Here is a 24816-nt window from a genome sequence, read left to right as displayed (position 1 = left end):
CCTCTAATTTTAGCTACATTGGATTTGTTTGTGCAAAACTTTTAAATTTTATATGGTCAGTACTACTTTACTACTTTATTTATTTATTTATTTATTTATTTTTGGTGATCTTTTCCATCCTTATTTTGGTCATTAGCTCTTTCCTCATCCATGGATCTGAAAGGTAATTTCTTTCTTGCTTTGTTTATGATGTCACCCTTTATTGCTAAGTTATGTACCTGTGTAGAGCTTCTCTTGGTTTGTGGTGTGAGATATTGGTTTATACCTAGTTTCTGCCAGATTGCTCTCTAATTTTTGCAACAGTTTTTTTTCAAATAGTAAGTTCTTTTTACCCTGGTAGCTGGAATCTTTGAGCTTAAAATATTAGGACATTAGGTTGGTTTGCTTCTGTATGGTCTGTACTAATGCCAAATAATAATTTACCATCATTATATTTAATAATTAACAAATAACTTGTTACATGAATTATTTTATGGAACAATATATGATAACAAGTTACACTTATCATCATATAATTCTAATCACGATCATGATAATAATTATTACTAGTCAAACATTAGGCCTCTAGGTTTGTTTGCTTCTGTGTTTTGTTTTTTTTTCAAAAATTTTTCAATTAATTTATTTTGATTTGTCAACAGTCACTTCCATTTTGAGTTTTAAAGTTTTCCCCCTCTCCTTTCCCCACTCCCTCCCCAAGATGGTGTGAAATCTGATATAGACTTTACATATACCTTCCTATTAAACGTTTTCATATTAGTCATCTGGTAAGGAAGAATTAGAACCGATAGGAGGAACCACCAGAGAGAGGAAACAAAATAAAACAGAAGAAAAAAAATGGCAAATAGTATGCTTTGACCTGCATTCAAACTCCATAGTTCTTTTTTTGGATGTGGATAGCGTTTTCCATCACAAGGCTTTTGGAGATGTCTTGGATCCTTGCGTTGCTGAGAAGGATTAAGTCTATCAATATTAGTTATCACACAACGTGGCTGTTGCTGTGTACTATGTTCTCCTGGTTCGGCTCTCACTTTACTCAGCCTCAGTTCATACAAGTCTTTCCAGGTTTTTCTGAAGTCTGCCTGCTCATCATTTCTTATAGTACAGTAGTATTCCATTATATTCATATACCACAACTTGTTCAGCCATTCACCAATTGATGGGCATCCTCTCAATTTCCAATTCTTGGCTACCACAAGAAGAGCTGCTACAAATATTTTTGTACATGTGGGTCCTTTTCCCATTTGTATGATCTCTTTGGGATACAGCCCTGGAAGTGCTATTTCTGGGTCAAAGGGTATGCACATTGCTTCTGTATGTTCTGTATCTAATCTGTTCCACTGATTGACTTTGTTTTTTAGATAGCGCCTGATTGTTGTGGCAATTACTGTTTTGTGCTCCTTTCGATACTGCTAGGTTCCCTTTCCTTCCCACATTTTTTTTTGGTATTATTATTTCCCTTGAGTTTCTTGACCATTTTGTTCCTCTACGTGAATTTTGTTATCACTCCTAAGTTATTAAATTTGTTAGTTGTTTGGCATGGCCTTGAGTAAGTAAATTGATTAGTTAACATTCTCTCATTTATTGTATTGGCTCAGTCTGTCCTCGAACAATGAATATTTTCCCGATTGTTTGTGTCTGTCTTCATTTCAGTAAAGAGCATTTTGTAGTTGTATTCATACAGTTCTTGTGGGACTCTTGGCAGGTAGACTTGGAAGTATTTGATACAGTCTGGATTTATTTTAAATGCAATTTTCTCTTCCAGTCTCTTCCTTTTTGGTTTTGTTGGTAATTTACAGAAATGCCAATGATTTGTGTGGAATTATTTTATGTCTTGCAACTGTTTCAGATCTGTTTCTGCCTCCACAGCACGTCAGCCAGCCATCCCTTTCAAACCCTTCTCACTTCTTGCCTGAACTCTTCCATAGCCTCCTAACTGGGCTTCCTGTGTCACATCTTTGTCCTTGCGTCCTCACCCCTCTCCCTAAGCTGCTCGTGCTTTCCACCTCCCAGAAAAAGTTTTCTGTTTAGTGTTTCCTGTGTGTATGTTTTGTGTTCCTTTACAGCAGGTGGATGTGTTGTCTCCCAAGGTAGAGGGCAGGGACAGTTTGGTTTTGTCTTTGTATCCCCCTTAGCACCTGATAGTGCCTGGCACACAGCAGGGGCTTAATCACTGCTGCTCGGTGGACCACCCCAGCCAGAGGAGATTTCCAGGGAGTCATTTGGCAAGAGGGGAGAGGAGTGGAGAGAGGAGTAGGAGCCACAGACCGCCTTGGCCTTAAAGACCACACGAACGAACCACCGCTTGGTCACTGGGCGGTGTTCGGGAAGGACCATGAAGCAGAGGGCCCTGCCCGAGCCCGGGGCACTGAACAGCTTGGGGCAGAGTGCCTCCCTTACTTTTGTCTGGTGGCTCTTCAGTCACTTAGCATGTCTCTCATTTCTCCACAGTTGTGGTCTTTTCTCCCCTGAGTCAGGGCAGGTGTCTCTCATGTCGGTGAATTCTGGGGGACCGTGGGCTCTTGACTGGGTTCAGGCTTTACCTCAAGAAAGTAGCTGATTAAATGCTGCCACTTCTGCCCCTCGCCAGCCATTGCCCTTTGATTCTGCCCTCACGCCCAGTCTCCATCTCTCCTTGTTAGATGTTAGCAGATGACGCAGAAGCAGGTGCAGAAGATGAGAAGGAAGTGGAGGAGTTGAAGAAACAGGGCATCAATCCTCTCCCCAAGCCTCCACCAGGAGTTGGCCTCTTGCCCACCCCGCCACGCCCCCCTGTGCCCCCAGCCCCGACATCTCCCAATGGCAGGCCCATGCCCGGAGGCCCCCCGCCTCCGCCCCCTCCCCCGCCTCCTGGGCCCCCCCAGATGCCTCTGCCCATGCCGTCGCACGAGCCCCTGTCTCCCCAGCAGCTTCAGCAGCAGCAGGACATGTACAACAAAAAGATTCCGTCGCTGTTTGAGATCGTAGTTCGGCCCACGGGGCAGCTGGCCGAGAAGCTGGGGGTGAGGTGAGTGCTGAGCTGGAGGTGGGCTGTCGGGGAAGTGAGAGCTCTGGGTGGAGGGCGCAGCCCGGGACCCTGGCCTCCTTGACACCACTCACAAACTAGCTGAGCTTCTTGACCCCAGAGAGAGAAGTCGAATGGCACAGGAAGTTAGTAGAATCAAAATCCCATTTTGTGTTTTCTTTTAGACACCCTGCTCCACCTCCCCCCAGATTTCCTGGGCCTGGGGGGCCTCCTGGGCCAATGGGGCCTGGGCCCAACATGGGACCCCCTGGGCCCATGCCAGGACCAATGCATCCTGACATGCATCCCGACATGCACCCGGACATGCATCCCGACATGCATCCCGACATGCATCCCGACATGCACCCGGACATGCATCCCGACATGCACCCGGACATGCCAATGGGCCCTGGGATGAATCCTGGACCCCCCATGGGTCCTGGGGGCCCACCGATGATGCCCTATGGTCCTGGAGACTCCCCACATTCCGGAATGATGCCCCCTGTTCCACCAGCTCAGAACTTCTACGAAAACTTTTACCAGCAGCAGGAGGGCATGGAGATGGACCCTGGACTAATGGGGGAGGCAGGTACGTGCTTTCCTGGGATGGGGATTGGCAGCTAGGCTCTGGGGAAACCTGCAAGGGAGGATTCCATTTGGTTTGAATCATTGGGAAGGGAGACTTTTTCTGGCTTGAACATCTTAACATCTACTAACACACTGCAGAAGAGCCCAGAGGTGATTGCACGTTGGAGCCTTTTGCTTGCATGTCTCCGTTAACGGTTCTTAAAGTAACTCCTGTAAGATAATAACAGCATTTTTCTGTGCATCTCTTCAGATTTTGTGCCTGTTGTAGTCTGCAGTCTTGGGGCTTTGCTTTCTTTTCTCTTCCTCGTCACTTCTCCATGGAAAGCTCTTTCTTGTTTGCTCGATGGTTAATAGACGTGCCGGCTGCTTGACTCTGAGGCCGCTGCAGGTTTACTTGTGGGTGGCACCTCTCGCCCTTCCTATGGCCAGGGAGTGAGGATTTAGTTAATTCACTCCCCAGAAATGGACTGACTCAGCACACTCATCCCGGGTGGTCTTGCCACACTCGTTAGGACCGCAGCCACCCCAAAACAGGCATCTAATCTGTTTCCTTCAACCTGTGCAATCTGCTTATTCTCAACACTTTCCTCGTACGACATAGAGATAGAATTCTTGGAGCAAAGCAAGCATGTCTATTTGAAGTTTAACTATTTCATTCTTAAATGTGAAATATGTATTATTTTTAACAAGCCAAAAGCACCTAGTCTGTAAGCATTCATTAAGCACACACCCGACGCGTGGCCCTGTATTCGGTCCTGCAGTCAGAGGGGGCAGTGTTAAGGAGGTCTGTTAGAAATAACCCAGCCATTACTTTCTTTTTGCAGTTTATTCCATAAGTAGAACCTGCTCTTATAATTCCCAAATGATTTTTCAATTTAGAGTGAGTCCCAAAGGAAGAAAACATTCTTTCTCTGAATGCAGGAGGAGAAAGCTCTTTATGTGAATGCCTGGGTGTGCTCTCATTCAGCGTTCTCTGGTTCCAGCTGTTTATGGCATTCCCTCCCCTGCTGACGACTCTTCTAAAGCATTAGCAGTGTCTGTCCAAGTAATCCTGGCTGCCCCTCCCTGCTGTGACCCGTTCTTGGACAGTCAGTTAGGGGACACTCTCTTCTCCCTCATTGCCACCAAAGCGTGTACACGCGCTTCTCGTAAAGCTGCACGAGGGAGTAGACTTTCTGATCAGGAGTAGGGGAGAAAGTACCTGATTGTTTTATCTCTTTGGAAGTTCACGGGTTGGGAATCCATGGGCAGGAATGGCTTTGGAGTTCAAACTGACTTCCTCAAGGCCTCCTTCAGTGGGTCTGTGGTCTCGCTGTGAGGGTACTCCCTCGAGGAATGCAACTCCTGACTGCCTCCCAAAGATTAATAATTCGCCCCATGGTTATTCCCCCCAGCAGAGGACTATGGACATTATGAGGAGATGGAAGGCGAGGCAGGAGAGCACGTTTTCCCAGAGCAGCCCCTGGAGCCTGATGGCTTCCTCGAAGCAGGGCCCCCTGGGAGACAGCAGCCCGCCACCAGTGTCCCTGACTTCCTCCCCTCTGCCCAGAGGGCCTTATACCTGCGCATCCAGCAGAAGCAGCAGGAAGAAGAAAGGGCAAGGAGGCTAGCTGAGAGCAGCAAGCAGGAGCGGGAGAATGAGGAAGGCAAGTGTGTTTGTGCCCCAGGCCCCCAGGGCTCCGGCCGAGGGTCCTGGGCCAGAGGGAGGCTGCTTGCGAAGCGCACCTTCACTGAGGCGTGGCCGGAGCCAGCGTCCCGTGGTCTGTGTGGATGGGGGCAAAGACTCAGGATCCCGGCCGGCCGGGGAGAGAGCCTTGTGCTTTGTCAGGTGCTTTCACACAGATTGTGCAGTGGACAGTTGAGTCGTAGCACCCGATGCCCTAAGAGTCGGTGAGGGCTGAAGTGTGATTTAGGGTCCGAAGAGGTCTCGAAGGATGCCCGGGTGATAGAGACAGTGTTTGGGTTCTCACCACTGCTTTTTGACCTCGGTCACTTGTCATCAGGCAGGCCCACTCACAGTCGTGCAGGGAGCTCCGGCGCCGCCGTCGGCGTGGGTGAGCGGGGGAGAGGGCGAGAGGGACCTTTGAGGGAACAGGTTAGATGGCGGCCAGGCAGAGTCCTACCCTTGGCTGTTCACAGAGCGCCTTCCTGCCACCTCCACCCCAGCAAGTCCAAGCCAGGCTGTGGGGAGTGAGAGCTGAGCCCGCAGCCTGTCTTCTCAGGCCAAGGCTCTCTCCGCTCCTACACCCTCATTTTGAGTAGCAGAGGAGGGAGTTTAATACAGCTCCAAGAGCAGATGCCCATGAGACAGACTGAAGGCTTTGGACAGCTATTTCCCCTTGACTTTGTGGACTGCACGGACCTTATTCTGCTGCCTGGCATTCGTTACCTCTGCAAGGGGGGGGGATAGTTACTGTAGGGACCTGCACATTGGCTGAAGCGCAAGCGTAAAGGGAGGAAGTCGGCGACACCCACTTGCTGACGTCTGTCCTTCTCTCGCAGGTGACACAGGCAACTGGTACTCTAGCGACGAGGACGACGGAGGAAGCAGCGTGACCTCCATCCTCAAAACTCTGCGACAGCAGAGCTCCAGTCGGCCCCCGGCGCCCGGTGGGGAGTTAGGCGGCGGCAGCGCGGGGTCCCTGCCAGCGGCGGGCGATCCCCGCCTCCAGAAGGGCCCTGCCGCTGGGGGCAGACCCGCCGACCCGCGGCTCGCCAGGGACCCGCGACTCTCTCGGCACACCGATGCTCCCGGCCCTTCGGGCTCTGGGGATTCGGGGCCCTCGGACCCCCGACTGGCTCGCTCCATTGCCACCTCCAAGCCTGATGGACTTCATCCAAGCCCGGTGTGCACCAGTGGTGGGAAAGGGTCCGGGCCCCCCGAAGAAGAGGAAGGGGAGAGGGCTCTGAGGGAAAAAGCAGTGACCATTCCTCTGGACGCCCTGCCAGGGACCCTGCTGCGGGATCCTCGGCTGCAGCTCCAGCAGTTCAGCCACATCAAGAAGGATGTGACCCTGAGCAAGCCCAGCTTTGCTCGCACTGTGCTGTGGAACCCAGAGGACCTCATCCCGCTCCCTGTCCCCAGACAAGACTCTGCAACCTCTCTTCCTGCTGCCCTGCAGTCTTTGCCTGCCCTCGATCCCCGCCTCCACCGGCCCCCTGCCGCTGGGCCCTCAGATCCCCGGCAGCGTGGGGCAGCCCCCTCGGACCCCAACTCTGCTCCCACTGCCTCTGCCGCCAACCTGCCGGATTTTGAGTTGCTCTCTCGAATCCTCAAGACCGTCAACGCGTCCAGCCCCTCGGCACCCAGTCCGAGCGATAAGCCCAGTGACCCCCGAGTGCGGAAAGCCCCTGCTGACCCCCGGCTGCAGAAACCCGGGGACACCGCGTCGTCCCGTGCCACCAAGCCCAGCACTCCTGAGGTGGCCGCGCCACCCCCCGCTTCCTCCGGCGAGGCCTCACCTCCAGCTATCGCCCCTTACGACCCTCGAGTCCTGGCGGCTGGGGGGGTCAGCCAAGGTGGTGGGAGTGGGCAGAGCAACGTGCTCAGCGGCATCAGTCTCTATGACCCAAGGACTCCGAACTCTGGCGGCAAAGTGGCCGAGCCAGCCCCTGAGGGGGGTGCTCAGCCCAAGGGTCCTGACGGCAATGGCAAAAGCTCGGCGGCCAAGGCCAAAGAGCCTCCGTTCATCCGCAAGTCGGCCTTGGAACAGCCGGAGGCGGGCAAGGCAGGCTCGGAGCCCACGGCCACGGACAGGTACAACAGTTATAATCGGCCGCGCCCCAAGGCAACCCCGACCCCTGCCACCGCCCCCTCAGCTGCACCCTCTCCGGAGGGGGCCCCCCAGCCCGGCCTCCACAACTTGCCTGTGCCCACCCTGTTTGGGACCGTGAAGCAGGCGTCCAAGGCTGGCTCTGGGAGCCCTTTCGCTGGCAACAGCCCCTCCCGAGAGAGCGAGCAGGATGCCGGGTCCCTCAAAGATGTTTTTAAAGGCTTTGACCCCACTGCATCCCCCTTCTGCCAGTAGTATTAACCTGGACCCCGTCCCCCATCCCCCATCCTGTGATTGTATTTCATGGCCACATTCAGTGTTGGGAATGTCAGGGGAGGGGTACTGGGGGTGGGGGCATGGGGGGAGAGGGCTTGGGGTTTTTTTATTCTTTGGTTCCTATAAATTGTACATAAAAATCTTTGGTTCTGGTCAGTGCTGTATGACTCACAGGCTATCTCCGAGAAAATGTCTTTTTTAATTGAACAATCAAAGTCTCCTGCCCAGATCCCTTAAAAGTGCATATTGGGCCCCATGTTGCCATGGGTCTGGGGGTGGTTTTGGTCAAGTTGTGTAGCCGTCCTGTCCTCTGTCCCTTTCTGTGTGTGTAAATCACCCTAGCTCCTCTGTCCATCACTGTCCTATTCTCAGGGCCCGGGGCACACTGGGGAGTGGCTCATGGTGAGTCAGAGCTGGAGGGAAGCCCCCCGGGGACCAGGACCAGGGTGGGGAAGGGGTGAGCTAGAGAACCTCTGAGAGCAGCCCCAGGGTCACTGGCAAGGTGGGGGCAGGAGTTCCCCAGGCCACTCCCCGGGGTCTCCCTTTGCCCTTGTCCAGAGTTTATGTCAGCAGCTGTGGGCAGCAGGCCCAAGGGCTTGGAGCGCAGGCAGCCTCAGCCTGTCCGTTAGGCAGTCTGGCTCTGGAGGGCTTGTGGGCCCCACCTGCGCTGTTTGCCCCTAGGCTGGGCCAGACTCCTGCTCACACCCCCACTGCCCTCAGTTCCTCCTCCTTGTTCCCACTTCCTTAGTATGGACAAACCATTCAAGAAAAAAAGTCCCCAGCTTTTTTCTTTCAAGAAAGTTTTTGCTTTTGTCATTCTTTTGTTTCATGCCTTCTTTTAAATTCTGCACCATGAAACCCTGTTGACGGTTTTGGGCTTCAGAGCCAAAGTTATAATAGTGGATCCATAGACACGTAGGGGAATCAGGGCAGGTGGGAGTCAGAGGGCAAGGGGAAATGAGGCTGGGAGGGGGTCCTGCTCTGGCGGCAGGGTTTGCCGGGGTAGGCCCTGGGGGACGGGGGGCATGCTGGCTCACTCTCAGCCAGAGGCAGGCTGTCACACTTGGAGAGGACAGGACAGGCCTTCTGAGGTGCCTGGCGTGTTTGTGTCCTGTTCGTCTTTGGCTGGCCACTGTCATATAATGGCCCCACTTCTCTAGGAGAATTTTAGTTTGAAAACTTGAGGAAAATTCAGATAGTTTTATTTGGAAGCTGTTCTGCGTGCTCTTCCCCCTTCTCCCAGCCAGGCTAAGAAGCAGTCTTTTTTATGTGGACTCTGCCTCTTCTATTGGTGTCCCCTGGCACCCACCTCCTGCTCCCCTCCCCAGCCTGCTGGCTCTTGTAACCATTGCCGTCTCCATAAATAATGTACAAACTGCCTCCCTTGGCATGTGGCTTCCCTCTCTCCGTGAGGGGTGTGAGGCCGCTGCAGCTTCTCTGGGGGAACAGCTCGCACCCCTTCTGGGGCTCTTGTGCTGTTGTTGATCAGGTGTTTGGGGGGTGGGGGACACGATCAGTAGTGAGATTGCCCCCCTCTCCTCCTCCCTTCCCCTAAAGGGCCAGGTCCCATGGCATTTGTAAAATATGCAAGATACGGTGTTTTTTGTTGGGATTTTTTTTTTTTGTGAAACTGAAATGAAATAATTTTTTAAAGGAAATCTCTTGAGGACCTAGAAATGGGATAAGAACCTCCCAGAGCTCTAATTTGCCCATAGTTTTTCCCATCAGACTAGAGTTTTTAAGGAAAAATCGTTCTTTAACCAAGATTGTTAATAAAAGTGTAAATAATATTTCAGAGTTGACGTTGATGATGCAAATATGTATATACCGCACTGTATTTTTACAATTATGGTCGCATGGCTCTCCTTCAGTCCACCTACCCCACTCCCTTTTTTGTATCCCACATCTGTCTTCCAGGAAATGTCATTCGCGCCTTTCTCCTGTGGTCCCTTCATCTCCAATAATTGTATTACTGCCATTAAAGGATGCAGTTATTTTAAAGTGATCTGGTCCCTTGCTGCTGGTGTTCATTTTCCGCAGGATTCAGAGCGTGAGACAGGCCGCCCACCCCCCACTAGCCAGCGCTCATTCACTCTGACAATGGCGCAGAGAACATGCTCCCTAGAAAGGCACCGCCGTCCCTCCAGGGCTAGAGACTCAGGTACGAGAGTGGATGGCCGGGCATCTCCCTAGCGGAGCACTGAGTCTGAGACGATAATTAATGAATCTGCCGTGCACGGGGTGAAAGAATTGAGGCTCCTGACCCAGCTCTGTGGCTCACTGCCAGTATAGCCTCAGGCTAGCTGCTTCCTCACTGGGCCTCCGTTCCCTCATCTGTAAAATGGGCTGTGGGTGTCAGGACGACCTCATCCATCCCTTCCAAGTCTCAATCTATGGTCCTGTGATTTCTCTTTGGCTTATTAGACTGTTTCTTAAGGGAAGTAAGAGCCGTAAAAGCCCTGCTGCCCTTCCTCTCTTGTGAGCGGGGGACAGGTGACAAGCCACATGTGTCCCTCAGTGCCAGCCAGCTTTGTCATTCGACCCTTGGATTCCTTTGGGGTCCTTCTTTCCTCATTCCTCTCCAGTAAGCAGGCCTAGTTAGGGCTAGAAGAATCTTACACACTTAGCACTGTGTGATCTCAGTAACTCTCACCCAGCTGCTTCCCAACAAAAGTGGCAGTGGGAATGGTCGAGTGAAGAAAGGAGTCTCTGCCTTTCCTCCTGGGTGCAGCCCCTCTCCTGCTGTGCTCCGCGGCCCCCTGCCTCAGAGGTTCTTACAGAATGGAGCCCATTGCCAGGTTCTTTACGTACTCCTCTTCTGGGTCACATTTAAGCTGGGCTTTGAAATCTCTCTATTTCTATGCAAAAGATGCTCCTGTTGTGGAGGGAAGAGAGCCCCAGATGGGCAGTCAGGCTCCTGGCATCAAAACCCAGCTTTCTCCCCTCAGGGCAGGACTGCAGGCTCTCTCTAAGGGGATAGCCTCTCTAATTCCATAAGTCTTTTCGAATTCTGACATGTCCAAAGAACAACTCATTTTCTTCCCCTTAAGCCCACTCTCCCATCGTCTTTCCAGCCACCCAGGTTTGTGACCTCAGGAGTCATCCGTGACTCTTCCCTCTACCTCAAGGCCCCCCGCCCAGTTGGTCCACAAGTCTTACAGATTCTACCTCCACAACACCTCGTATTGATCCACTTTTCTCTCCTCATGTGAGCACCCTGCTAATTCAGGCCCTTATCACCTCTTCCCTGCTCCACCACAATGGGCTTTTATGTTATCCTCCGATTCATTCTTCACACAGCTGCAAAAATCATCATTTTCTTTAAAGGTAGAGATCTGCCCATGCCGCTCCCCTGCTCATAAAGGGGCCCCCGTGGCCAGCCCTGCAGACATGTTCCATTCATTTGATACTTCTGGACTCCAAGCTGCCCCCCAAGCCCCACATACCTCAATAGGCTGCTGAGCCTGGATTGTGCTGACCACATCTCCAGCCCCACAGAATCCTCACCTTTCATCTTCCTTCTAGCCATGTCTGGGAAGACTTCTCTCATCTCCCCCAGCTGGGAATTCCCTTTTCCTCTTCAGGTTACATTTTCCTTGTCTACGTGCTGTAAGCTTTCTGAGGGGCAGGGACTGAGGTCTGGGGAAGACCCTAATGCCTCAGAAAAGGCCTTTCTCTGGGGCATGGGATCAGCAGTGCTGATGGTGGTCCTTTTTTAATGCACGGAGCATCCCTTTGGGGGTGGTCTATGAGCCCCCTGCACCTTCCCCCTCAAGGGAACCTGGCCTTCGAATCCTGGCTGGCTCCTTACGGTCTCAGTGACCCCTGACCTCAGTTTGCTTCTCAGTAAAAGGAAAGGGTTCAGTTGGACGATATACCATGTCTCTTTTAGCTTGAAATCCTCTAGAGCCCACTTTGGGGTGGGGGTGAATGAGGGAGATTGTGGGATGGGAAGAAGCCATCCTCTTTGAGGGCCCAAGGAAGCCCACTGCCATGGAGGGCAGGGAAGGAGGCAAGCTAAACCCTGGCGAACTTTAATTTAAAACTGGATAAATTAAATTGGACAATGGAGGTCTTCCCCGAGTATTAGATCCTTAGTGGAGCCATGATCTTGCTGGTGTGGGTCTTCCTCCCTGCCCTGCTGTTTAGTGTGATTCTTGTCCTTGTCTTCCCATCCGGGCCTTCCTTTGACCTTTTCCGTATCTTGGGGTCGGTCCCAGGCCGACACTGCAGCCGTCCATCTGTTGTCTCTTGTCCTCGCCATGTAGTCACGGTCAGTAAGGAGTCTTTCTGATGCCCTCGGGGTCACTTGCAGGCTTCTCTCATACTTCCAACCGTCTTGCCCCTGCGGTATTATTTCGGAAGCTGTGCCATCTTTTCCCTGGAAACCAAGCCAGACAAACAAAAATGACAACTGAAAACTCCCTCTGGGATCCTGGAGTGTTTGGAAGGGGACTGAGAAAGGAAAGAAGGAGGTGACAGTGACCGGGACAGGACCTCTGTTCAGTGGGTCAGGGACCAGCCAGGAGAGCTAAACATCAAGAAAGCCAAGGCCCAGTGCTTTGGACCTGTGGTGGCCCAGGGAACAGGGAGGGTTTAGGAATTAGAACCAGGGGGTTGTAAGATTTAAAGCTGGTGGGGACCTTACAGATCGCCCATCTAGTGCAGGAGTTCCTATCTTGGAGCTGCAAACCTCTGGGGGACTGTGGAGACATGTCAGAGACTGGGGGTCTAGAAACTTGAACAGAAAAAATAAAATATTTTACTAATCTCCTACTGGGATTTAGCATCTCCTCATTTATGAATAAAACAGACATAACATGGTTCTGCATAGGCTTCAACAACCTGCTGACCTAATAAAGGTTAAGAATTTCTGATCATTTTAACAACCAAGGAAATGGAGCCCCAGAGAGTTGTATGACTTGCCCAAGGTCACACAGCTAGTTAAGGTCTTATCAAAACCCAGTTCTCCGGCTCCACACCCCAGGCTCTCTCTCCTGCAGACTGCTTGTCTTAATGGAGAAAGTCCTGGGCCTGACCAGCCAGGCTTAAAACAGAGAACCCAGGAGCCGGGTTACCCAGGAAAGGGTAGGGGGCAGAGGCAGGCTGGGACGGCAGGAGGAGAGTCAAAAGGGGATCTCAGCTTTCCTGGAACCCCACTCACCAAAAGCAGGTAAAAGCCCGCTTAGGTGCTTGGAGGAGGGACTTCCATGACCTGGGGGTGGAGGCTGTGGACCCAGGGGGAGCTCAGAAGTCGGTGCTCCTACTCAGGAGGTGTCCCCCTTTAGGTTCTCTGAACCTTCCTTCCGCTCCTCTTGTCCCGACCCCAAAGGCCTCTCCTGACAATCCTTATCATTGTTGCTGTTCCCTGAGGACCTTGATTAGGGTGTCCCCAAGAGTCTTCCCAAGGGCAAGGCTTTGTCTCCCCTCCCCAATCAGCTAGGGCCAACATTTCCTGCTTTTTAAATTTTAATAACCACCTAGGTGAGCATTTGACCTCAGGACACCTTTAATATATTTGGGAAAATAAGACAGCAACTACATATAATAATAAGCAAAGATAGAGTAATAAGTAAAAGGACCCCTGATGAATCAGGAGGTCTGAGTCAACTTCGCTGTGTCACCTTGGGTAGGCAAGGCCTGGGGCCCAGCCACAGTGAGGCTCTTAGCCTCACTTTCCTCATCTATAAATAACATCTGCATTGCCTTCATCCTCAGGCTGTTCTGAGGAAAGGGCTGTAGAAATGCGAGCAGGGATGCTTGGGTCGCTGGGAGCTTGGTTCTAGATGGAGCCAAGACCCCCTTAGCAATGTATCTTTAGGCTGGATTTTTTTTGGTGGTGGGGGCGGAGGGTGGGGATTGTGGGCGTGGGTAGGGTAGGGTTGAGAGTTGGCCATCTTGGAACTTGTCCCATTGAAAGACTTTTTTAGCACAGATGCTTCTCCTCTCCACGAAGGGAGAAAGTTTTGAGCCTAAGGCACTTTGTCCTTGAAGCAGCTGCTCAGCACCGGCCCTGTTTTCCTTTCTGTTTTGGAGGTGAGCAGCCGAGGACTTTCTGAACTGGCTGCCGGCTAGCTCACTCCACTCTTTCTGTCTCTGAGGCCCCAGTTTTGGACCCACCTTAGCTTCCCTGCTCCTCCCTGGTCACAGGGGTGAAGAAGAGGAAGCCCTTTTAGCGCAGAGACAATCCCACGTCCCCCTGAGGAAGCCCTCAGGGAGGGCTTCACAAAGGGAGAGAGGCTGTTCTCCCCCAAGCGCTGGGGTTGGTGTTCCTGGGATCCCCACTCCAGAAAAGCATGGGGGATGGCTCTATCATCCTCCTCCTGGGGGCTGGGAGGGAAAGGTTTCACCCAAACTCATGCAGGTAGTTGGTAGAAAAGCTGGGATTTGAACCCAGGTCCTCGCACTCCAAATTCAGTGCTCTTTCCACTACCCCAGGCTGTCTCTGTTTCTGTCATCCCAGCAAGCTTTAGTTTCCCCATTTGTACATCCCTGTCATCCACCACCCAGGCTTCGGCTTTGTGCCAGCCGGTTCCTTTTTCCCCGGCTGAGCAGTGAGTCATGTACAGCTTTACAGTTTTGCAAAGCACTTTACATATCTTACCTCATTTCATCCGAATAATCTTATGCAGTAGGGGTGTGATTCTCTTTAGTTTGTAAGGAGGAAACTGGGGCCCAGGGAGATTCAGTGACTTGCTCAAGTCTCCTAGGTAGTGAGTGGCAGAGCAAAGATTTGAGCCCAGGAACTCCAGCTCTAGACCCTGAGCTCTTTCCACCCTCTCTGGGCCCTTAGAATGCCAAAGAACCCTGAGAATGTGAGCTAGGAGGGACTTTTAGAGACCGGACACCCTTGTGCTATGAAAGGAAGAAACTGAGGCCCGTAGAAGGAAAGGGGCTTACCTGAGGAGGCACAATTAGGACTCAGTCACCGACCCATCAAATGTTAGCATTGGAAAAGACCCTAGCAATCTTAAATATCCTTGTCTTACAAAAGGGAAATCTGACCAGAGTGAGTTGGGGGAGCGAGTGGCAGAGTCAGGCCTGTGGGATGTCATTATTCATGTGTGAATCCTTCTCTCCTGGGCATCCTCCCAGTACATTGATTTGTGGACTGTAGATTGTGCTCTTACGATATTTCACTCCACAGCACATCCAAAAACATGCCCTGATCTCTGAGAGGAAAAGGAAGGAAACTGGCCCCACCAGGAGAATGATCTTTGACTGGGAAGGATAGCTCAAAAGTGGTTAAAAGGGAGTTGACACACCCAGGATAATTCAGAGCAGCCTCCTGACCTCAGGGAGTTCGAGTCACCAGGCCTGGACAAAACCACATCCCAGGGCCCCGAAAGGATGGGCAGGTGCGATTGATTGCTTAGCCGCCCGTCGGTGATCTTTTGAAAGATCATGGAGGATGAGAGAGCTGCCACAGCACTAGAGGGCAGATGTTGTCCTGATTTTCTAATAAGGGAAGACGGTGGAGTCTGCAAAGCTATATTCCGGTGAGTTTGGTTTAGAATACTGGCAAGATTCTAGAATGTTCTGAGCAAGGGATGGTTGGTTGTCATTTAAGAAGAGAGGTGGCGACCACGAAGGAGCCGGGATGACTTCCCCAGGAGTAGGGTATGCCACACTAACCTCCTTCCCTTTCTGGACAGGGTTACTAAGCCTATAGAGGAGGGGAATGCCATAACCCCGCTACGCCTAAGTGGCATCAAGGCCTTTGGGCCGTATCCTAACACTTTTAGATAGATTCAGAATGGGTTGAGTGACCAGGCTCAACACATTGGTGTTAATGAGTGATTGTCACCCTGAAGGGAATTCTCTAGCAGAGGGCCCCGGGGATCTGTCTTACGTGTTCATCAAGGATGAGGGTGAAGGTATAGATGGTATGGTCTTCACATTTGCAAATAATATGAATCTGAAAAGGATAGAGCCAACATCAAAAAATACTTTGGCCTGCTAGGACCATGCGCTGAACCTAAAAGGAGGAAATTTGTTTGAATGTAAAGTTTTACAACTGAGTTTTTAAAATCTACAAGTACAAGATGGGAGAGGCATGGGCAGACGTTTTGAATAAAAAAGCATGGAGGTCTTAGTGGACCACAATCTCTACATAAGTCAGTAATATCCAATGGCAGCCAGAAAGGCTAATGCTGTGCCAGATTGCATTGAGAGATGCATGAATGGTGCCCAGAGCAAGGGAGCTGGTGACAGTTCTGCTCTACTTGGCCTTGGCATATCCTCTGTTGAGTTCTAAGTAACACATTTTAAGGAAGATATTGACAGACTGGAATACTTCTAGAAGACGGTGAGCAGGATGGGGAAGGAGCCCAAGACCATATCTTGAGAATATTGTTTGAGAAGACTGGGGTTGTCCTGTGGACTTCTGCCTGGTCCCAGAGGTCATAAATTGGAGTGTGAGTGGAAGTGCCAGTGGAGCAGATTTAGGCATGGCTTGAGGAAAATATTCCTAACCCAAAGAAGTATCCAGAAATGGAGAAGGCTGCTTGGGAAGTTGGGGTGCCCCACTCCTCGCAGAGGCTGGAGAGATGGCCACTTGGCAGTGATGATACATTGGACTTAATGACCCCTTAGGTTCCTCCTGATTGACTGGGATTTCAGCCTGTAACCCAGATTGCAAAGCCACACTTTGGCCATCAGGCGTCCATGGGGCGGCTGGTTGCGGGAGGCACTTCCTTTATTTTCCTGATGGTCCTAACTGAGATATCCCACCCCCTCATTTCACAGAGAGGGGAGCCTGAGGCAGGGATAGGGAAGGTGACTTGTATGAGGCCCTCGGAGCTCCTGGGGACTCAGGACTAGAGCCGCCATCTTCTGAGCTCAGTCGTAGACATATCAAACTTGAGAGATGTGAGGGTCCTTAGAGATTGTGTATTATTTTTATTTTTTTTTAGAGATTTTCTAGAGGGGGAAACCCAAAGCCTGGAGAGAGGAAGGAAGGAACTTAGCCCAGGCCGTTGGAAGATCTGGCACTAGAAGCCAGTCATAGGAATGGCAAGATTTAGAAATGTCTAGTCAGATTCCCTCATTTTACAGAGAGGGTAACTGAGGCTCAGAGGGAACAGTGATGATGGTAGTGGCTAGCGTTAAGGTTGGCAAAGTGCTTTATGTTGTGCTAACTCATTTGCTTGAGAATCTCAGAGAGAAAGGGATTTGCCCATGGTCTCCCATTGCATTAAGTTAGATTAACTGCCCTCTGACAAAGTCAAATAGTACGTTAGAACCCGTATCCCCTGCTGACTCGTTGGGTGCTTGTCTCTCTAACCAAGTATCTGAGAAGGAAATAGTAGCTGACGTTTATTTCCGTGGCCCATTAAGGTTTGCAGAATGTTTTATCTACATTGTCTCATTTGATTCTCCCCATAACCTTGGGAGGTAGGGACCAGAGATTTCATTATCCCCAAATGACAGATGAAGAAACTGAGGCTCAGGATAAGGGAGTTACCCGCAGTCACACAACACAGCTGGTAGATTGTGGAGGGAGGTTTGGAATCCAGGCTTTTCCTGACTCTGTCTTCGTTACCGCAGCTATCTGCCTCTCAGATATCTGTCCGTCCCTCTTGGACAGATGGGTCCGTTCTGCTATTGTAGGTGGAGAGGTTAGTGGAACTTAGCGGAGTGCCTCGCCCGTAGTAGGCACTTGATAAGTGTTTATTGACAGATGACCCATCTGAGCACTTGAACGTCTCCCTCTGCTCTCAGACAAACCTTAAAAATCTGACATCACAAAACTTCCATTTCACAGAATGTCAGAGTTGGAAGGTTCACCAGAGGCCATCTCATCCATGACATTCTTGAGCAAGGATCCTTTCTCCAGCAAACCCGAGAAGTGGTCATTCAGTTATTCTGGGGCACCAGAGCCCCATGTCTCCTACGCTCTTTCCAGCAGTGTGTTTGGGGCGGGTAGAGGGGCAAGGGTCTTCCCTATGAAACCTCGTTTCACGCCACATGAAAAGGCCTGTCCTGGCCCTTTTCTTGACCCAGCAGCCTCAGCCCTGGCGAGAGATAACCCCCTACCTTCCACTTGTAAATGTCACTAAGCAGGGCAGAGGACGCTCCGGGGAGATCCCAGCCTGGCCTTCGGGTTCCAGATAGTCAGCCCCAAGGCCCAAAGGATTTAGAGCCAAAAAGGACCTTCGAAAGGGTCTAGTCCAACCTCCTCATTGCATAATTGAGAAAACTCAGGCTCAGAGAGAGGAAGACGCTCACCTGAGCTCCCATAAGCCAAGATATGGGTGAGAGCCGCTGGATAAACGTCAAGAAAAGCATCATTTCCTGAATCCTCACCCATCCTTTTCAATCCTTCTTGTTGTTGTTGCTTTTGTTTGTTTTTTTTTTTGTTTTTTTTTTTGCTTAGGCAGTTGGGGTTAAGTGACTTGCCCAGGGTCACACAGCTAGTAAGTGTCAAGTGTTTGGTCTGAGGCCAGATTTGAACTCGGGTCCTCCTGACTTCAGGGCTGGTGCTCTATCCAATGCGCCACCTAGCTGCCCTTCAGTCCTTCTTTAAAAGCCCATCTCCCTCCCTGCCCCCTACCCTTGGTACTTCCATCCCTCCAACCTCACGAAATGCTAATTTTATTACGGCTCACTAATGTGCTTATCAAGTTATGTTGTATAGTTACTCATTTACCTGCATCTCTGTCCCGTAAAGGACTGGAAATTCTTTGACCACAAAGGACAGGGCCCTTTAGAAACAGGGTTCGGTTCCTGGCCCTCCCCACTACTGGCTGTGTAAACTTGGAGCAGATCACTCAAATCCTCTGAGCCTCAGTTTTCCTGACCTGTAAAATGGGGGAAATCAGTGTAGTGGAAAGAGAGCTCACTGGACCAGAAGACTGGGTTTGAATTCCAGCTTTGCTGTTACCTACCTGGATAACTTTGGATGACTCTCTTTCCCTCCCTGGGCCTCCTTTTGCTGATTAGTTGATCTCAGGGGAGCCTGTCTCTGACCCCCATCCAAGTCCACACAGGGGTATATTGTGAGTTTCAGAGGAGTAATGTGGATAAAATGCTTTGTTTTCTGTTTGTTTTTCTTGTCATGGCTGGCCAGGGGAAGGGTCCTTGGAAAGGCCCAATGAAGCCAGAGCTACCCAGCCCTAAGTCTCCCCTCTCCCCGTGGGGCTGGGTATAATGTATCTAACTTTTCTCTTTCAGCCCTGGGTTTTCCCCCTTTTCAACAGGTCCCCTTCTCCCCCAGGAGAATGTGTCTGTGCCGAAAAGATGTCTAGCCAGCAGAGGTAAGAGAGATGCTAACCCAGACGGCGTCCTCCTCCATAACTTTGTCTCCCCAAAGGGCTGGGCGCAGATCTCCGCTTGACAAGCGCTGGTTAAGAGTGAATTAGAACCAGAGTTTGAAGGAAGATGGCGCCATGGAATTGGCTTGGGGAAGCTGACATGTCAAGGAAAGGGGGTAGGAAAGCAGCTGGGGAGGGTTTGGCTCCCAGTTCCCTGGTCCCTCTGGAGTAGAACATGACTCAGGTTGTCAGGGCAGGTGGCATCACCAGGGAGGGGATGGTCCCTCAGTATACTGCCCGTGTCCGGTGTTTGCTTCTTTGGAAAGACGTTGATGAGCCAGGTGGAAGTGAGTCAGAGGAAGGATCCGGACAGAGTAGAGGCCTTAAGATCAGGCCGTGTGGAGACCGGTGGAAGGAACTGGGGAAGTTTACCTTGGAAATAAGATGGTTTTCAAGAGGGAGGATGTATAGAGTTAGGATCAGTGGGGGCAGGGGTGGGTGGGAGTTGCTGCAAACTTGGGCTTAATGTGAGGAAGCGCTTTCTCCCAGTGAGAAGGAAGCACCTGCCTCGGCAGGTGGTGAGGGTCTTCAGTGAAGGCTGCTGCCCATTGGTTGAGGATGGTATGGTGGGGCTTCCTGTCCAGCTGGATGGACCCTGAGGTTCTGGGATGTGCCCCACTGCTTTCCCCTCCCTACTCCTGTCTGATCTTTGTTCCCAGTTCACCGATCTGTTCCACTTCTGGGGTGGCTTCCAGGGAGAAAGTAGGAAGGCAGGCCTGCCTGGAATACGGTTTTTGTAAAGAGGACCCTGGCCCACAAGAGCAGGCTCTGCCTAGGCCCTGCTAAGCCCTTGCAGGGCTCAGGTTTAGAGTCTCATAGGGGAAAAAGATAGAAACACAGATAAATGTAGTATAAGTGCATCAAGGGTAAACCAGATGTTTAGGGAGATTTAGGGAAGAGAAAAGGTAACTGGCAACCACAAGGATCAGGGGGGGCTTCCTGCAGAAAGTCAAAATTTGAGTTCAGTTTTATGCAAGCCAGAGAGCCTAGGGTTCCAGAAAACTCTTGCTGTTTGTGGGGCAGGTTTGGACGCTCCAGGCTGGCCCCTGGCCTCCAGGCCCGCTCCATCAAGGCCATCCAGCTTGGGCCCTTCGAAGAAGGGGCTTTCCTGAGGAGGGGGGCCGCATCTTGTCAAGCCAGGTTATGGAGATGATGGAGGAGGGGTCCCCAGAGCCTGGGGAGAGGAGGAATGAATGGCCAGTTCGTGATGACTTTATAGATTGGAAAGGAAGGAGGGAGGAGGAACTGGGGAATTTTGACCCCTGGCTGGTGAGACATGGGAATGGTGACGGGGCCATGGGAATGGGGGGGGAGAAAGATGACTGGCTTAGGGTGCCCCATGTTAAGGGCAGGGCTACCAAAGGACATGCAAATTATGATGCTATGTAGGATTAAGCACAGTGGCTGTCATGGAAATTCAGGGATTATATACAACATAGAAAAACTGAAGGAACGGAGAAGCCTGGAGAAGAGAGAAGGGTTGATAGGCGAAAGAGGGGGTAGACCTGGTCTTCCCTGGCCTGAGATCGGAACCAGATGCAGTGGGGCATGAAAGGGAGAGTGGAGTTACGGATGATGGCTTGACTTTAGACAGTAGATTAAGAGTCAGAAGGGACCTAGTCAGTTAAGGGGGAAAAAAAAAGACCTAGTCTAACGGCCCCATTTTATGGATGAGGAAACTGAGGCCCAGAGAATTGTGAAAGTGACTTCCCCAAAGTCCTACCAGTAGTAAATTGGCCAGCTGGGATGTGGGCCCTGGTCTCTCCCACTCCTTGTACCCACGGTTGTTAGGCTAGACATCACTCTTGTGATCCCCAAATGAAATGGGCTGCCAGAGAGGTGGGTGGGAGGTCTCCATATCTGGAGTCTTCAAGGAAAGAATGGATGCCCACTTGCAGAAAGCCAGGGTGGATGGGACCAGGCAGTGTGTTAGGCATTTCAGACCGACACCCCCCATCCTCAAGGAATCTCCGTTACATAGTTGTAGATACAATAGATAGAAATTATCTCCCTATGAGAATGCTAGCTCTTGGGGGATGGGGCCCTTTCATTTTGGGCTTTGTATGCTAGGTCCTTAATAAATGCTTATTTCATTGATTGGTGACATTCTTCTGGGTGGAGGGGGAAAAGACATCATTTCTGTCATCCTCTAAGGTTTGCAAAATGCTTTACACCCCTTATCTGAGGCTTATAACAGCTGAGAGAGGCAGTCCTCTATTAGCCCCATTTGATAGGTCAGAGGTGAAGCTATTTGTCCACGGTCACACAGCTAGTAGATGTCCAAGACAGATCCCCCTTACCCCGTCCTGCCTCCCCGTTTGTTGTCTGGCCCGAGGGAGCAGCCTCTAATTTCTGTGATAGTTCTCTCCACTCCCTACTCCCTTTGGGCCAATAAGGGGAGATAATAACAAGTTAGCTTTCAGTCCCATGGTCTTATGAATTTCCCTCCCGTAGGGAAAAGATATATTGTAAGGTGTATTGGGCAGCCCGAAGGGAGTCCAAAGCCCATGCTGTAGGAGCCTGGCGAGGCCTGTGGGACTTTGAATTGCCTAGGTTAGAATAACAACCAGCAGCATTTCTGTAGTGCCTGAAAGTTTGCAAAGCGCTTTACAAATATTAGCTCATTTTGTCTTCACAACAGCCTTGGGAAGTGGGTGTTATTATCCCCATTTTACAGTCGATTAATCTGAGACTGACCGAGGTGGAATGACTTGCCCTGGTGAGCGTCCGAGGCTGGAGTTGAACTCAGGTCCTCCTGACTCAAGCCCAGCTCTCTACTCTCCGCACCTTCTAGTTGAGGCTGGGTGGTTGGTGCTTCTCTGCTTGCTTGGGGATGTCTAATGTCATCAGAGATGGCGCCCCCTCCACACATCCTCCCCTTTCTTCCATATCCAGAAAACATTATCTGGGCATTGTCAGCACTTCTTATATTAGCAGATGAGGAAACTGAGGCCCACAGAGGGACTGCCGCAAACTCAGGTTGTGCCACTGTAAATCCGGCATTCTCTCCACTATGCCACACTGTTGGGATGTAGACAGGAGTCCTCTGGCTGCTTACCAAGGAACAGTTCAGTTCCTGCTCAGTAAGACCTGAGGCCCTTGGTTGGCCCCTGGGAGGCCCCTAGGAGAAGAGGATGAAATGCAGAAGCCTTCTGGGTAAGAGTAGGACTTTCAGGAAGGGGAAAGAGCCTTGAGATCCACTAGCCAGGGGTGGGTAGTAGCCATAGGAGAAGAGGCTCCCACGTCCTGGGACAGAGGCTCTTGACTTAATGGGATTTGAGAAGCTGGTACTACCCAACTTCTGTCTGCCCTGGGGATCACGTTTCCTAACTTAGGTTAGTGGGGGGAGGGGGAGAGAGGTGGGATCCCTGGAGGCTGAACCCCGGCTTCTCCAGCACAGACAAGAGGTCTCCCCAGTGGGAGGCAGGGCTGTAGTTAGGAGCCCGGAGTCCTGGGGGATGGGGGTAAGGGCTAGGAGAGTCATGATGGCCTCTTACACTCATGAGGTGGTCTTCTCCTGGGGGATTTTGAGTAACCTTGAGATAAGACTTGGACTCAACAAAGAATCAGAAGACCCGTGTTCAAATCCTGACTAGATGTGGGACCTTGGGCTAGCCTCAAGTTTCGTCTTTAAAATGGGGATCCTAAGCCTCACATCACCTAACTCATAGGGTTGAGAGGGAATAGCCCTACTGTAGAAATGTTTACGTCTTAATGTTTAATTATTAAGAATAATTCTAGCTATTCTAGAAATTCTAGCCACTGTGTGGTCCTGGGCCAGTCACTTCTTGGGGCGTTGGTTTCCTCGTCTGTAAAATGGGGTTGGACTAGACTTCCAAGGTTTTTTCCCAGCTAGAAATGGAATTCTTGGGAGAAGAGGGCACTGTAAGACAGGGTTGATGAGGATGTGGGAGGGCCCTGCTGAGCTTTGGTTGGGAAGGGGAGGGGAGAGTGGCTTGAGAACCGGGGAGGCTGGGGCCAGATTTTGGAGGCCTGGAATAATAATTCTCCTCCCTCTTGACCTCTGTGCAGCTGTTGACCGCCCCCTCCTCCTGGACGCTCTCTCCTGTCTCGCCTCTCCTTCTCCGTCTTCTTTGCTGGATCCTGGTCTGTGCCCATCCTGTGCCCATGGGTGTGCCCCAGGGCTGTTTCTCCCAGTGATCCCAGTACCTCCCAAGGACTCCCTTCTCATCTCTCTGCAGGTGACCCCAGTCCTCATCCGTCTTCTGAGCCTCAGTCCCACTTCCCTCCGCGGCTGGCTGGTCGACGTCTCCGCTCGGGTGTCCCCTAGGCCTCTCAAAGTCAACCCATCCAAGATGGCGATCGTCTTCTCTTCCCCGGGAGCCCGTCCTTCCTCCAGATCCCCCGCACTTCTCACCATCCTTGCAGAATCCCAGGTTTGCAGCCTTGGCGTCATCCCCCCTCCCTCCACTCTTCCTCAGCCCCCCGGCTCTGCAGCCACTCTCCTCTCCGCTCCCGTGGTCGCCACGCGGACCTCCCCTTTCACCTGGACCACTGCAGTAGCCTCTTCTGCCAGTCCGTCCTCCACTCAGCAGCTAAACCAACAGTCCTGAAGCGGGGCCTGTGGCCGCTGGGATAAAACACCCCGCTCTGGCATCTTCACCAGCTGCGTCTAGACTCCCTGCCCACAATTCACACGTTCCACGTTCCACGTTCCGCATTCCAGCCAAACTGGCCGGCTTCCTGTTTCTTTCCGGTACACCCTAATCTTACCTCCCACCAGTTTAGTTTGCCTTGGCCCAGCCTTTCTCATCTCCGCCTCGTGGAATCTTCTGGTCCGTTCTAGTGTTATCTGCTCCAGGAAGGTAACCCCTTCTGTTATTTCTCTACCCCAGATAACTTTGTACGTATGCTGATATGCCCTACCCCACCCACAGCACACAGAATGGAAGCCCCTTGAGGGCATGAATGATTTCATTTTTGTCTTTGTAACCCCCTCCCCTCCCCAGCTTAACACCGTGTTAGTGACTGCCTAATAAATGCTTGTTGAATTTAATTGCATTGACTAATCACATGCCCTCTGTATAGTACTTGGAGGCCATAGAAATATTATTGTCCTCATTGTGGGGATGGAATGGGGTTTCTGAGAGGTGGAACCCTGTCCCTCATCACATAGTTAGTCAGGATCTGAGGCTGGATTCGAACCCAGGCCTCAGGACTTCTGTCCACTATCCCGCGTTCTTTGTCAGGAGGAGCTGAGCAGCTCTCATGAGCACAGGAGGGGTGGGATGAAGGCTGGCTTTACAAAGATGGAGCCCAAGACTGGATGCTTGGGTGGTGAGGGACCTGGGGGGTAGAGTTAGACAGGCACCGTCTGGGAGCTGGTGCAGGGGACTTAATGGACCAGCAGTTAGGGGGGCTTGGTCACTGCTCCCCTCCCCCAGGAACCTCCCATGGACCACCCCCCCCCAGGCGTGCTCTCTTCTCCTCTGCTTCCCCTAGTCCCCAGGCTGACTCCCTCTCAGAGACCTTGTCCCACCCTGCCTGTTCTGTAGAATTCACTCAGCAAACACCTGTTAAGTTTCTAGGATGTGTGGACGGTCTATGTCAGATCGATTGCCTGCCCTCTTGGAGCCCGGGCCAGCAGAAGATGGGACACAAAAGTAGATAAGGAGAGTAACAACGTGATGATGATAAATAGCTAACATTTATGAAGGGCAGCTGGGTGACTCAGCGTGGTGGGCCTGGCATCAGGAGGACCCAGGTTCAAATCTAGCCACTAGCTGTGTGACCCTGGGCAAGTCACTTCCCCTGTTTGCCTCAGTTTCCTCATCTGTAAAATGAGCTGGAGAAGGAAATGACAAACCATTGGCTGTGTGACCCTGGGCAAGTCACTTCCCCC

The 24816-nt window shown here is 51.4% G+C and overlaps 1 protein-coding gene across 7 annotated transcripts in view; it reads left to right on the top strand.

The window, feature by feature from the left end:
• The window catches only part of ZC3H4 (zinc finger CCCH-type containing 4), a 47536-nt gene extending 24295 nt beyond the window's left edge, over positions 1-23241 (top strand). For 3 of the 7 annotated variants that reach the window (XM_027845878.1, XM_027845876.1, XM_027845881.1), the window contains exons 11-14: positions 2640-3004; positions 3187-3590; positions 4984-5235; positions 6092-7732. In XM_027845878.1, the coding sequence (XP_027701679.1) occupies positions 2640-3004; positions 3187-3590; positions 4984-5235; positions 6092-7617 (2547 nt within the window). In that variant the 3' untranslated portion in view covers positions 7618-7732. Of the gene's footprint in view, positions 1-2639; positions 3005-3186; positions 3591-4983; positions 5236-6091; positions 7733-18839; positions 18897-23155 lie in introns of those variants that run through there. The other 4 variants (XM_027845879.1, XM_027845882.1, XM_027845877.1 and 1 more) reach the window with 4 other exon arrangements.
• The last annotated feature ends 1575 nt before the right edge of the window (positions 23242-24816 follow it).

Source organism: Vombatus ursinus, unplaced genomic scaffold (genome assembly GCF_900497805.2).
Source record: "Vombatus ursinus unplaced genomic scaffold, bare-nosed wombat genome assembly UNPS02015030.1, whole genome shotgun sequence".
In the NCBI taxonomy this organism is placed as follows: Eukaryota; Metazoa; Chordata; class Mammalia; order Diprotodontia; family Vombatidae; genus Vombatus; species Vombatus ursinus.
Note: the sequence above shows the minus strand (reverse complement) of the source record. Positions and strands in the feature narration are given on the sequence as shown.